Source organism: Labrus mixtus, chromosome 12 (genome assembly GCF_963584025.1).
Source record: "Labrus mixtus chromosome 12, fLabMix1.1, whole genome shotgun sequence".
Lineage (NCBI taxonomy): Eukaryota > Metazoa > Chordata > Actinopteri > Labriformes > Labridae > Labrus > Labrus mixtus.
This window is the reverse complement of record NC_083623.1, coordinates 27,577,511-27,592,873: the sequence shown is the minus strand read 5'-3', so window position 1 is coordinate 27,592,873 and position 15,363 is coordinate 27,577,511. Positions and strand designations below refer to the sequence as shown.

General features: G+C 40.5%; 3 protein-coding genes across 3 annotated transcripts in view; all 3 read left to right on the top strand.

The window, feature by feature from the left end:
- Nucleotides 1-15,363, top strand: part of LOC132984485 (zinc finger protein OZF-like) — a 230,883-nt gene that overhangs the window by 26,738 nt on the left and 188,782 nt on the right. The window lies entirely within an intron of this gene.
- The window catches only part of LOC132984442 (gastrula zinc finger protein XlCGF8.2DB-like), a 75,046-nt gene that overhangs the window by 9,153 nt on the left and 50,530 nt on the right, over nt 1-15,363 (top strand). The window lies entirely within an intron of this gene.
- Nucleotides 6,403-12,367, top strand: LOC132984506 (stonustoxin subunit alpha-like). Its single transcript, XM_061051394.1, has 2 exons — nt 6,403-6,489; nt 11,799-12,367. Exons 1-2 carry the CDS (start codon nt 6,405-6,407, stop codon nt 12,350-12,352), a joined length of 639 nt encoding a protein of 212 aa, XP_060907377.1. The 5' UTR covers nt 6,403-6,404; the 3' UTR covers nt 12,353-12,367.

The window sequence follows — 15,363 nt, the reverse complement described above, 5'->3', positions numbered from 1 at the left end:
CCGCGCAAGCTACCGTTGCTCCTGTTCGTTTCTAACTTTTTAGTACTTAATGTCTTTGTTTCATCTTTTATCGTTCTATTTTTTAGCTGGCAACTTATTTAAGCTGTGCCTTCTCGATTCAAGCCTTTGGGGAGAGTTTTGGACAGTTTCACAACATGCAACCGAGTTCATTCATTCTCACCACCGTCGCGCAGCAACCCCGCATTGTTTACAGCCGGGATCAGCTGTTTGCGCTGAAGCCAACCGGCACAGCATGTACAACTGTTATTATCCCATTGTTGTGTCTAACAGAACATAGTGGGAAGTAATATCTCTCAGGTGAAAAATGACGTAGAGCAAAAGGTAGTGGATGATGGCTCCCTTCATTCAGTGTTCAAGCTACAACACGCTTCTGGCACAGGAGACACTCTACAACTGCATATAGCACCAACATACAGTACTTTATCGCCACCTACAGGCAGAACAGATAACACAGATTTTTGGTTTAAACACCACAAATTTCATACACTCCGTCGTATCCAAACTACAGACTGACCACCCAAGTGCTCTAATCATTATCTCGGGTGATTTCAATCACGTCACCATGGCTAAAGCCGTTTTCACATATGCACTCCGGATAATATCTAGATATTTACAGGAGGACTTCTCCGGAGATTCTCCCGACCCATTTGCTCTTCACAGCGGGGGACTTTCCCTGTCAGAGGGGAGGGGGCTCGGGGGATTTCCCGAGGTAAGACATGACGTAAAAAAACAACGCGGAAGTAGTGGCCGTAGCAACAGAGTCCTCTACACGACGTTATAATGAGAATATTTGTCTTTATATCAATGCTATGTGTAATCCAATGGAATGACAACATCCAGAAAAGAGTGGAGAACAACATACTGACGAACAGAAAACATAATGCAGACGTTTAATTATGTGCACGGAGATCGTAGAGGTCGCGTGCAGACACTTTATGGTGTCTATGGGGGGTAAAGCCTTCAGTTATCGGGCTCCTCTCCTCTGGAACCGCCTTCCAGCCGGGGTCCGGGAGGCAGACACAGTCTGTATTTTTAAGATTAGACTTAAAACTTTCCTTTTTGATAAATCTTATAGTTAGGGCTGGTGCTGGTGTAGACCAGCTCTTAGTTATGCTGCTATAGGCTTAGACTACCGGGGGAACTGGCACCTTGAGCTCCTCTCTCTCTCTCTCTCTCTGCATATACAGTACATCATATTACTGCATGTATCTATCTATAAATCTCAGTCACTAACCACCTACTTTCCTGGGAGCTCTTGAGCTCTCCTAGGCTCCTCAAGATCGTCGGTTGACGGCTTGCCAGAACAACCCCCACCCCACCACTACCCCCTCCCCACCGGATCGTGGGTTGGCGGCCTGCCAGAACAACCCCCCACACCCCCTCCCCTCCCCACCGGATTGCTGATGGACGGTCTACCTCCCCCCACCCCCTTGCTCTCTATCCCTCTTCCTGCATCTTATCCCATCTCTCCCCCTATCCCTTTCCAAGCCCGGCGCAGTCTAGGCCTGTGAAGACTGTTTCGTCATGAGCCGGGGATCCGGCCGAAGATTTCTGCCTTTTAATAAGGCAGTTTTTTCTTACCACTGTAACTTTTGCTGCTTTGCTAAAGTGCTCATGATGGATAGGCCGGATCTTTGTAACATAGCAATAAGTAAGGTCTTTTACCTGCTTTTTGTAACATAACAATGAGTAAGGTCTTTTTACCTGCTCTTTTGTAATGTTAACAGACAATGAGTAAGGTATTTTACCTGCTTCTTGTAAAGTGTCTCGAGATAACACTTGTTATGAGTTGACGCTATACAAATAAAAGTTGATTGATTGATTGATTGACTTTAAGCAGTTACTGTATATAAACATCATTCGGGTCCCAATGGCTCGAATTGAAATCTCCGGAGCTCACTCGGATTTTCTGCAGATAAAATGCTAGGGGTCTGGTCGGAGAAACTCTGGGTAAAGTCTGCGCGAAAAAATGTGTCTGTTTGCGTTCACACATAGCATAAAGAACTTCCGGGTAGACTAATTTCCGGAGTTTTTCAGAAGATTTCTGTATGTGTGAAAAGGGTTTATGTGAGCTGTCTTTGTTATTCTAACAACAAGCCCTGGCTTACAAAGGACATCAAGGCCATCCTGAATGCTAAGAAGAGGGCTTTTAGATATGATAATCAGGAGGAGGTCCCAACACTGGGGTCCCACCGGGGGATGGTCCTGTCCCCCTTCCTCTTCACCCTCTACACCACAGACTTCAACTACAACACCGAGTCCTGCCACCTTCAGAAGTTTTCTGACGACTTGTCTGTGGTTGGATGTATCAGCAAGGGTGAGGAGGCTGAGTACAGGGCTGTGGTGGGTGACTTTGTCGCATTGTGCGAGCAGAACCACCTCCTGCTCAACGTGGCCAAGACAAAGGAACTGGTGGTGGATCTAAGGAGGAAAAAGGCATCGCTGACCCCTATTTCCATTCCGGGGGTCAGTGTGGACAGAGTGGATAACTACAAGTACTTGGGAGTGTATATTGACAATAAACTGGACTGGTCTAAGAACACAGAGGCCGTCTACAAGAAGGGCCTGAGCCGCCTCTACTTCCTGAGGAAGCTGAGGTCCTTTAACATCTACAGAACGATGCTGAGGATGTTTTATGAGTCTGTGGTGGCCAGTGCTATCCTGTTTGCTGTGGCAAGCTGGGGCAGCAGGCTGAGAGTAGCGGACGCCAAGAGACTCAACAAACTCATCCGCAAGGCCAGTGACATTATCGGGGTGGAGCTTGACTCTCTGATGGTGGTGTCAGCGAGGAGGATTATGTCAAAGGTGCGTAGCATCTTGGACAATGTCCCACATCCACTCCACAGTGTACTGGTCGGACACAGGAGCACATTCAGTGCAAGACTGATTCCCCCACGATGTACCACAGAATGACATAGGAGGTCATTCCTGCCTGTGGCCATCAGACTTTATAACTTCTCCCTTTAAGAATCACCCACCCGGACACTGGATTATTAACCTGGACATATTTATTTAACTCTGAAACTGTGCAATCTGTCTGCAAACTGGTCAATACACTGTGCAATATCTTTACACCTTTACACTGTGCAATATCTGTTTAACACAGTTCATCTTGTACATTCATAATGTAAATATTGCTTTATCTTGCATATATCTTATTATAGTAGCCCTACTGGTACTTATTGCTTATGTTATTGCTTATTTTATTATCTCTATTTTATTTAATTTCCTACTGCTCTAAACTGATATGAAAGAGCGCGGGCTGGTGGAGGAGATCGCACCCAAATGACTCTGTGGATCGGCTGTCTGAGTGTGCTGGTCGCAGCATGAACAAGGATCTTGGCGGTGAGTCACCTACACGCACCCCTCAAACAGACAGGACAGTTGCACACATTCAGGTAAGGCAGGATATACCTTCATGTTTAACGCAACACATAAGGAGAGGCACTAAGTCACGGGCTCACTGGCCTTAAGAGTCAGGCTCAAGGATAGCTTTTAGCTGTGGGTTTGTGTAGCGGCGTAACACCCGGTGCTCCACCAAAAAAAAGTGTTGCACTTCTTAGCACCATGCACCCAACTGTCTCCATTGGGAGTGATAGAAAGAAAAAGCCAGAGACTGTCACTTTCTATAACGTCATGAAGGTAAGCTATTTTATTATTTTACTTAATCATTTCATCAGGCTACTTTATTATTATAATAATAATTATTATTATTATCATTACAAACGTACTCAATTTCCGCTCATTACCATCAGGTCAGGGTTGATGTGCTGGACCAGATGCTCGGCAGTACACCGTAAAAGGGGGAACCCGAAGGTGGCCTGTCGCTGTGTTTTATAACATTCTGGACATGGCTGCGATAAACGCCCATGTCCTATTCAAGGCATGCACCTTGAACACCATCCCCAGAAGAGCCTTCATTCTTGAGCTGGCAAAGCAACTTAGAGAGGAACACCTGCGTGTCAAGGACAGTTTGACGTCGGTGCCCATGGAGCCACAGCATCCACAAGAGCTGAAAAGGAGGCAGTGTCAGACCAACACGCACTAATAGAAGAATAACACCGTTGTCTCCTGCAAGGGGTGCAAGCACCCTGTGAGTGGGAAGGAGGGTGGCGTGCGTGCGTATGTGTGTTGTTCAAATTTCCTCAATGACGGGGAAACAAACCCATTTGTAGAGGAGGAGGAGCTTCAATAAAAAAAGTTTCCTCTCATTATTTTGGTGTTTATCTCTTTTTTTTTTTGCAGTGCTTTTATTCAAATGCAAAGCCTAATATAACCAAAAATATAATAGACTAAAAGTTATGTATGTTTAATTATTGTAGAATGTGTTTTAGCAACGGGAGACGTGGAGCAGCAGTAAAAAAAATGGCGCACTAAAAAAGCCGACAAATATTGTAAATTGACATGCAACATTTAAAAGGTTACCAATCCTGCCTTATGCTGTGATATTTGGTTTGTACATACAAGTAAGTTGGATTTATCATTATTTCTCGTAAATTCATCAAAACAAATGCATTATTGTGTGCTTCTGTGGGCACAAACAATTAAATTACATATGCCGTCTCACAGACGGCTGCGGCGCTTGGAGGGGGTTCTAGAATGTTGGCGGTCCTAGTGTTAAGCACCAGCTGTTTTAAGGAAAGTTATTGGCAGAGTCTGCTCAGACCTCCCCTTTATTCTCATGTTAGAGATTTGGATTTCTATATTTCTGCACTGAGACTGCACTAGTTAAAGTTACAAACGATCTACTTCTAGCTTCAGACAGGGGACTTCTCTCTGTGCTCGTCTTGTTAGATCTTAGTGCTGCTTTTGACACTATTGACCATCAGATCCTATTATACAGACTAGACATTTACTTGGAATTACAGGGACTGCTTTAAGTTGGTTTGAATCCTACTTATCAGACTGATCTCAGTTTGTACATGTTAATGATAAGTCCTCTATGCACACCAAAGTTAGCCATGGAGTGCCACAAGGTTCAGTTCTTGGACCAATTCTCTTTACATTATATATGCTTCCTCTGGGAAATATTATGAGGAACCACTCCATACAGTTTCATTGTTATGCAGATGATACTCAGCTTTATGTATCAATGAAGCCCGATGGCACCAGTCAGTTATGTAAGCTAGAAACGTGCCTTAAGGACGTTAGGACCTGGATGACCAGAAATGTTTTGCTACTTAACTCAGACAAGACTGAAGTTATTGTGCTAGGCCCTAAAAACCTCAGAGAGACTTTTTCTAGTGATGTGACTGTCCTTAGTGACATCAGCCTGGCATCTAGCACCACTGTTAGGAATCTAGGAGTTCTATTTGATCAAGATATGTCCTTTAGCTCTCACATCAGGTAAATTTCAAGAACAGCCTATTTTCACTTTCGTAATATATCCAAGATCAGGAATATCCTGTCGCAAAATGATGCAGAAAAACTAGTTCATGCATTCGTTACCTCCAGGTTGGATTATTGTAATTCTCTTTTGTTAGGGTGCTCTGGTAAGTCTCTAAAGACTCTTCAACTAGTCCAGAATGCTGCAGCTCGTGTACTGACTAGAACTAGGAAAAGGGACCACATTACTCCTGTGTTGACTTCTCTGCACTGGCTCCCTATACAGTCTAGAATAGAATTCAAGATCCTTCTTCTCACTTACAAAGCTCTAAATGGCCAGGCACCATCTTATCTTAAGGAGCTACTAGTGCTGTACTGCCCCTCGAGAACATTACGGTCCCAGAATGCAGGCCTGCTAGTAGTACCTACAGTCTCTAAGTGTACTATGGGAGGTAAAGCCTTCAGTTATCAGGCTCCTCTCCTCTAGAATCATCTTCCAGTCGGGGTCCGGGAGGCAGACACAGTCTGTATTTTTAAAAATAGACTTAAAACTTTCCTTTTTGATAAATCTTATAGTTGGGCTGGTGCTGGTGTAGACCAGCTCCTAGTTATGCTGCTATAGTGTAAATCTCTGAGCTGGTTCTATAGCTCCCAGTCTTTGAGTCTGAGGAAGCTGGACTGGACTAAAGAAAGTTAAATATGAAGTTCTTTCCACACTAACAAACAAACCATGGATAATTCTTGGAAAATAAAGAACTAAAGAAGATTTTCTTCAGATGAAACAGTTCAGAACTGTTTCTACATCACTGCTGATGTCAAAGCAGTCTGTGTGTTGATCTCACGCTCTGTCTTACCTTCACTATTTGTCACCAGAGTAAATATTGATTAGTATCAGATTATTAAGTCGATTCTGTTCAGCTGCATGGTTATGACTAGATGTTACTGGTAAAACAGCTGAGAATGGTACAATGGATGTGAAGCCTATAGCCGTGTGTGTGTGTGTGTGTGTGTGTGTGTGTGTGTGTGTGTGTGTGTGTGTGCGTGAAGATGAAATGAAGATGTATGAAGTAGATTCTGATCTGGTTTCTTCCTCCAGGTTGGACCATGGTGGACTGCACAGACTGGATCCTGGTCTGAGGAAGTGTGAGTTGTTTTGTTCGTTGTTTGCAAAAGAATATTAGTCCTTTGTCAGTTTACGAATCTCTTGTTTATTGCCGGTAACATGTAGTTAGCATACATCTTCTACCTCGGCTATCAACTTAACTCTGTCTCATAGCTTTTATGATTAACCACTATCACCACCTTCTGGTCAACTGTAATAGCACCTGATCATCACATGAGTGTGTTTACATTTCTCTTCATCAGAACACAGCAGCACATGTTGGATGAGGGCTGGAAGTAACACACAGTGATGATGAAAGTGAGGGTGATGGAAACTCATGGGAGTGGAAATAGTACACAATAAAAAATGTGAACTGAAATAAAAGTGATAATCCAGAGATTAGAAAATCACCATTCATTACATTAAACAGAAATGTATCGTTTATAACATGCAGTTTTTGTGATTTTGACATTTATGGTTTTGATGTCGGCTGCTGACCGGCTTCTCCTGGTTGAGCTCGTGGAGCTCGTCAACTTTAAAAACAGCAGAAATCATTTTTGATTTGACGTTCATTTTCATAATTATTTAAATATGCAGAGTCTCCAACATCAAGTTCTCTTTAATTCAGTGATTAAACAGTAAAATCTTTAAAGACAGAAGTTAGCTCTCCTCCTCGTCTTCTGGCTGTGCAGACAGTAAAGGTCAAAGGTCGAGCAGTTCCATGAATGGACCAGATCTTCTTTTAAACTGGAAGTAACAAAAAAGTGTGTGCTGTAAACGATACATTTCTGTTGGATGTGATGAATGGTGATTATCTAATCACTGATTATCACTTTGTATTTCAATTCTCAATCATTTCAACACTTCAGATATAGATAGACACACAAACATTTTGACTGCTTCATATTTCACATCACAAGTTTTCATCTCCTCCTTTCTTATCATCACTTTCTGTGACTTCCACCCTCTATGCTCCTTTCCTTCAATGAGAACAGAAACAGTTTGTGTTGAGAACGATCCATGATGAATGAAAGACAATGACAAAGATTACATTTGGCTTTATTTTCAACAAAGCATTTGGATCAAATCCACCTGAACTTCATCAAATGTCTATGTTTGTATCTGTTGACAGGACTCGTCACTTTTGAACTCAAGTCAAAAGAAACATTTCAGTCAGAATTCAGTTTCTGTTTTTGTCTCTGTGGATTGAAAGATTTTAGAATTCAGATCAAAACACACAAACAAAGTGAACACAGTCATCCTAATCCAACATATCTGACATTAGAGTCCATGAAGATCAATAATAAATATGTGTTTAGAGTTGATCAGAACAGATAAAGTATCATGAAACAGCTGATTAGTCTGATGGATCACGGTGGGTTCAAACTGCTCCTCTTCTTCTTCTAAACCTTTCTGTTCACTGACGGGTCGACACACTAAAGAAGGGCTGGCTCATATGAAAATATGATCACATCATGTTTTAAATATTGATCCTAATAAATCTAAATCAAGATACGTAGTGTGAATATTTGTCAGGATGTGTGCTGAGGGTGCTGCTGTTTACGTCCATAGAAGTGACATCATGACACCAAGGAGGAGAACAGGAGTTCACTTTCAGCTCCACTTTTGGATTTCTGTTTTTGGATCAGACCTCCACTTGATTTACTGCAGCTCAAACTATAGTTTACAGTGTGAAGTGGGCGTGTCCTTCAGGCTCCTGTTTGTGCTGAATGTGACCTCTGAGGACAGAACAGTTGGAGACAGCAGATGGTTCACAGCTTCTTTGTACTGCACTTTGATTAGTCAGACAGCATTTCTTTAAAACAACCTTAAAGGAATAGTTCACTTCATATGATTCATTATCTAAGAAACACATGGTGTCCAAACTTTGAACGTCAGCTCGGCATGTCAGAGCTTTAGAAGCTGAGAAGAGTTCACACTTCCAAATGAATACCCACAGGTCAGACAGTGTGCATGTGAATGTAGCTCCCAGCTAACAAGCTACAGGGAGGATTTCAACTAAACACATAATGTGAATGACTTCTCAAGTAAAAACTAAATAATACAAAAGACATGGAGAACAATGGAGCTCTGGAATCTAATTAAAAGTAATGAAATAAATCTACAACAAAGGAATGATTCTGTTATAAACAACATGAATTCTCTCTCTCCTTCACACACACACATAGATCATGAATGTAAACTATATTGTAACTTCTTAATGAATATTTTCAGGAGTCAGTAAGGAGCACTGTCACCACTCACCAAAGCTGCTATCCTTATTAAGACTACATATATGAATCACTATGTAAGGTTTAGAAAGACTTGTTAACATTGACTAATATCTTGTGTTATATACTCCATTGATACTTACTGATGATGGACCTGTCTCTCTGTTGGATGTTCTCCCCTGTAAACCTTGTTCCAGTGCTTGATCTGAAAATGTAAGCACAGCGTTTCTCATCATAAGCAGCTCTCAGTGTCAGAGTGACAATGTGACAAATACTCCGTTACACAGACAGAAGAAGTTTGGGCGTAGTAACACATCTCTGAAGAAAAACAGAAGCCGTATCATACTCTGTATTTATATCTTACTTCAGGTTGAGCTGGTCTAAATATTCTTCAAGACGTTTGGTATCAAAGACAAAAAGGTCAGCGACATGATTCAGGTCAAAGTTCAGGTAGATTTAATAATCATGTGACCTTTTCACACTTAATGGGGTCTTCCCACAATGCAATGCGTCATTCAAAACTGAAGGTAAAATGTAGTGAAATGCCTGTGAAGAATCAGAACAGTAAATGCCGTCAACACAGACTTTTCTGACTATATATGTATATATATATATATATATATATATATATATATATATATATATATATATACATATATATATATATATAGTCAAGGAGCAGGTACTGTGACAATATGTGTGTTTTCTAACCTGTTAAAGGAGGAAGAAAAGAGTTAACTCACAAAGAAAAGAGACTTAAAACCTTTAAATAGGTACAGACTTTGTACCTAAAACCAAAATATTTACAGACCGGTCTGATCTAAAATAAAGAACCTAAAAAAGGGAAACTAAAGTGAAAACTTACCTTTAAATGTGGTTAAAGTCTTACATCATCAAAGTCATATCCAGAATGATAGAGTTTGAATGTCAGTTACACATGAACATAAAACCAGTAAGATAGATCTTAAAATGAGAGAGAAACACGTCATATTGTTGGTATGGACATACACCTTTATATTAACCTGCTACATATTTAATTACAGATTATTAAATATGTAATCTTAGAAAACAGAAAATATATAATGTATCATTTGTAGAGTACTTTGACTGTAAAAAAGAGAAATAAACGTTAAAATAAAATAAAAGGGGGGGGGGGTTGTTAATTTACAGATAATGTCATCTTACAGTTTGTTTATTTAAAAAAACAGAAAAATACTTTTAAAATGTCGAGTTATTTAACGTAAAATTAGTATTTTTTCACAGCATGGTAACTACATTTGAACTTGATTAGAAGTGGATTATTACATTTCAGTGCTGTCAAACATCATTCAGTGCTGAATATGAACTGTAAGTTTGATTGACTCTCAGTAAGAGTCAGTAAAGTTGTTGATGAATGAACAGATGATAACCTGCAGCTGTGTTGGGGTTGTATCAAGTCAACTTTAGTTATATTCTTTAATAATTATTTCTAATTATTAATAATATAAATAAAATATCATTAAACTATGATTAATCTCGTTTTGGGGCACCACCCTGTACTCAGGGAAATATAACCAAAATATCACTCAAATCAGTCTCAAATTAGTTATTTAATTACTAATATTATTAATAATTAATAACTATATTTAATAAATTGAAGGCGTGAAATCCGTACACAAAGCCTTCGCACCCAGCTTATATCACAATGCAAATACACCAGTAATCACAAACAACTGCTCTCTTAAATTATAACAGAATTTATTTAAACAAAGCAACATCAATCCAAAATCAATGAACTTAATCAAACAAATAACTATTATAAACTAATCTAAACAAACAAACATTATCAAGCACGGCTTGTGGACGGGGTGTGTGTGTGTGTGTGTGTGTGTGTGTGTGTGTGTGTGTGTGTGTGTGTGTGTGTGTGTGTGAGAGAGAGAGAGAGCGGGGGGAAGAAGAAAAGGGGGAGATTGCTTCGTCCCACGTGGTCGCCCTTCCGATGGCACACACCTAACAAAGACCTAATGTGGCCTTAATGTCTAAAAGAGACCGAGTTCGGCCCTACACGATCTGTGTCTCTGAGGCGTCTGGATGGCCACGAGTGTATAGATCTCTGTGTGTGTTAGTCAAAGGGGAAGAAAAAAAAGATAGAAGAGGAGCGTAGAGGAGCGTAGAAATGCGTGTCTGAAGAGGCCGGATCACAGTCCGGATCCCGCACCACAACTCGGAGTAATTCCCTTCATTCACAGAAACAAACCAATGGCCGAATTCAAGTTAATACGGCTTACACTGGCCTTTCTGATCAGAAGAATAATACCCGGTTATAACGCTGTTACGCTAAACACATATAGGACGCAGAGGTCCGAAATGGGAACAAGAGTTTTAAACAGGTAAAACTCAGGACGCGGCGGTCCAACAAAGATAAAAATTACAGTTTCTGCATCAATCAAACAATTGTTAAAAACACTCTCTAAAGCTAATTCTGCCCAGACCTAATTAAGCCTCACTTGTGAATCGCTTTGCCTGCGATCGGTGAAGGAAAAAGGAGTCCGGCGATAAAACAGATCTTCTGTCTGTCCTGGTGTAGAGGCGTCTGATGGCGGCGAGGGTCCCTTACGGCAAGAGCGGCTTCGTTGGTTCTCCGTCGAGGGGAAAGATGTCCGTTGATGTCCTTTCGTTGCAGGACGGAATAAGACCGTTATCTTTCTGATAAACTGTTATAGCCTAACGCTCTCCGAGAAACTGAGATGCGTTCACTGGACAATCCGAGCTCGGAATTTGGAACACTGCCGGCCGCGGATTACCTGCGCGCCAAAACTTAAAACAAAGGAAGATTGTTGCAGGAAACAGGAGGTGAGCTTGTGTCTCCGAACACTTGAAGTCAGCGCGTGGAAAGAGATTGAACGAGGGGAGTCTCAGAGTTTTGTCACCTGGCCGCCTTCCTGTGGGGTCTCCCTCAGGTTCCGGTCCCCCCTTTACGTCACACGTAGGTGTGAAGTACTGCAGGGAATTCTGGGATAAAGAGTCCTTTTAGGCCACTTTGTGATCTCAGTAAATAACTCAAAGGCCCAAGTCCATGGTTTGACTGTCCTAAGCCTGCGTGGCCCAACAGCTGTGTTGTGTCTCGTTCTCTCCATCAGACGCCTGTGAGCTGGAACTGGACACAAACACAGTGAACAGATCCCTCAGACTGTCTGACAACAACAGGAAGGTGACATATGTGGAGAAGCTTCAGTCATATCCTGATCATCCAGACAGATTTGAATACCATCCTCAGCTGCTGTGTAGGACTGGTCTGACTGGTCGCTGTTACTGGGAGGTCAAGTGGAGAGGAGTGGTTGATGTATCAGTGAGTTACAGAGGAATCAGAAGGAGAGGAACCAGTGATGAATGTATATTTGGATATAATGATCAATCCTGGAGTCTGTTCTGCTCTGATGGAGGTTACTCTGTCAGGCACAATACCAGAAGAACAAAGATCTCCTCCTCCTCTGTCTCTAACAGAGTAGCAGTGTATGTGGACTGTCCTGCTGGCTCTCTGTCCTTCTACAGAGTCTCCTCTGACACACTGATCTACCTCCACACCTTCAACACCACATTCTCTGAACCTCTCTATCCTGGGTTTGGGTTTTGGTTCTGGTTTGGTTCTTCAGTGTCTGTGTGGTGTGTCGGTCTGAGAAACACTGCTGACTGAAGACCAGCTGACTCTGTTCACTCTGTCCAGCTGCTCTGTTTCATGGTTGGTGGGCGTGGTAATGGGGGGGGGGGGGGGGGGGGGGGTTAAATGTTCTACATTATAGAAAAACAATGGACCCCCTTCTGTAATGTCTGTATTGTTCTGATATCACCAATAAAAAAATAAGTGACAAAATAAGATCTGATAATCTGGACTTGATAATCCTTAAATCTGTACCTGGATCAGGGTGATCCAAAAAGGATCAAAGTGAGCCGGATCATCTGATCACTTTAATGTAGCAAGACAGTCTGTCTTCTCTGACATCATCATCAGAAACAATAATAATGCTTGTGCCCTGTTAGCTACTGTAGACAGGCTAACAAACCCTCCTGTGTCAGCAGCACCTGAACTTCATTCTACCTGTAATTAATTTTACACCTTCTTTACTGAAAACATCCAGAACATTAGACAAGCTGACAGTACCTCAACATCAGGATCAGGATATTAGTTTAGTTTCGTTTAATCTTTTATTTGAATCAGGGACAAAAAAACACATTAGTCTCAGAATAGAAGAGATGCTTTGTACCAGATTTAGCTAACTAGCTAATTTCCATCTGTTGTCCCTGGGCAGATGATGGCAACAGTAAACTACAAATCAACCAGTCACACACACACACATTTCATAAGAGAGGAGAAGTTTCCCTGAGATGTAAAGGGATATGTGCTGTGTCCATTTAAAACCAGTGTAGGCACCATGACACAATTTAATCCGATGTGAGACTCATGTGAGGTTCACACATGACAAACAGTTTGTAAATGCAGATTGAACAGTTCGTATATAAATGTATCAAGATCCAAATGTGTTTTTGATGAAAACTGCAAATACTTTAAAGTGGATATCTATTACATATTTTTAAAACAATAAATACTTGTGTGCGAATCAGAAGTTTGTGAACATCATTTTTTACATTTATATAGAATGATAAATATGTATGTGTACATTGAAAAATAGGTTCGTGGATAGAATCAATCATATATAAATCACAAAATACATTTGTGAATCCTTCTGTGTGCAATCATGAATATTGAGACTGGTCTGACTCCATAGTCTATGAAGACTAGTCAATGATGACCACAAGCAGCCGAACTGTAAGATGAAAAAGATCATGGCAGAGGGCAAACCTTTTTCTCTTTGCTGTGAGGGAAGAGATAACATATGACTATGGACAGGCTGATTGGAGGAAACAGGTTGGTCTACCTTGAGTAGCACACACAGGTCTTATTCTGGTGATTAAGTGTGCTTATTTAAATAATTCCCTCGTACTACTTTCTTGGGGGTCAGGGTTAATAATAAATAGTGCAAATGCTGATTGACGTTAACAATAACACTTAAATGTATTTATTTGTTGTGTTTATGTCTATTTGTTTCTGCATACATTGAAAAACAAGCAGAACTAGAGTACATAAGGTTATCAAATACTATGAAGAAAAACAAAGTTTTTACTTGGCTGAATAGCAAAAATAAGTTTGATATAATATGTTTACAGGAGACACACTCAACTCAAAAAGAGGAAGAGAGGTGGATATGAGAATGGATGGGAGCTATCATTTTTAATCATGGTTCAAGAAGTCAGAGGGGTGATGCAATCTCGTTTAGGGAGCATCTGGATTATTCTTTAAACAAGATAGATGGTCGTATAATTATGATGTTACATTTATGTTTAATTAATGTATATGCTCCAAATAGCAAGGTTCCTACGTTTTTTTTTAAATATGCTCAATATGATTCAACATTATGATAACCCTATAATTATGGTTGGAGACTTTAATACAGTCACTTTTATTTAACATGTTGGTAATAACATAATGTGACATTAATAGTTTCTGTTGAGTTAGGTGTTTTTACATTGGCCAGCAGGTGGCAGTGTAAAGCTCTTTTGTTGCACATGAAAGTGAAACTTAAAGAAGTGGCTTGAGTAAACAGTCTGAGCTGGTACTCTTGCGTTGCTGCTGAAGTGTGTGCATGGTGCTGATTTACCGACAGCTTGTATGTTTTGCCATCCTTGCCTGTGGACGTTTTCTACACCACAAGTACGGTTGAAGAGTGAGTGGTGTAACACAAGCAATGATATAATGTCGCTCTGATAATCATCTCATTATATAAAAGATTAATTTTGTTGGGGTTAACAGAGGTAGAGGTTACTGGAAGTGAAATCAATCATTGCAGGAAGACGAGACGTTTATAATTTCAACAAGACTATTCTCTGTTAATAATGGATCAGCAGACCCACACATTGTATGGGTTTAAATGTGCATTGTGGGGTCATACCATCAAGTATTCTTTTTTTAAACATAACAGAGAAAAAACACTTATGGAGGAATTACAACATATAAGATGTAGCGTAATTAAATTATTAAGATGTTATGCCTTTATTTAACCTCAGATTTAGAAGGGGGCACCACTTCCTGTTAAAGGAAGAAAATAACTTTAATGGTATAAGTTAATTAATGAATCAGTCAGTTTCATATCTTGAAAGAAGTAAGTTCTGGAAATGTTAAACAAGAAAACATACAGACAAAGTCCTGAATTTTATGTGTAAAATTTAATATAAAAAGGGGGTAAACAATAATGTACAGATGAAACAGATAAAGAATATGATTATTACGATCGGGATAATGCAATTATAATGTATGGTGATATTATATATTTAGTAATGAGATAAGACGCGGTGTTGTTTGAATGACTTCATCAGAAAATGGTCAAAAAGGAAAAAGTTGATAAACAAATTTTGGGATTCTATTTGGATTTAAAGGAGGGCTCTGAATAGACACGACTCATGAGTTAATCTTCCAACACCCCTTGCCACCAGCAGTCTTACTGTGAGATGTGTTCGATTAAACTCCGCCGGCTGGTCCCGCGTTTCAGTCTCTGGCAAGTGGTTCTTTTCAGGCCCAGAGAGGTCCACGGGCCAGATTAGATGTCTTAACATCTTGGTCGGCATATGCAGCTGGAATGGAGATTGTACGTT

What these genes read in the sequence shown, in the direction of transcription:
- LOC132984506 (XM_061051394.1), top strand. Translation starts at nt 6,405, where the DNA reads ATGTATGAAGTAGATTCTGATCTGGTTTCTTCCTCCAGGTTGGACCAT. An exon ending in GGATCCTGGTCTGAGGAAGT is followed by an intron (nt 6,490 to 11,798) that starts GTGAGTTGTTTT and finishes TCTCTCCATCAG; the next exon opens with ACGCCTGTGAGCTGGAACTG.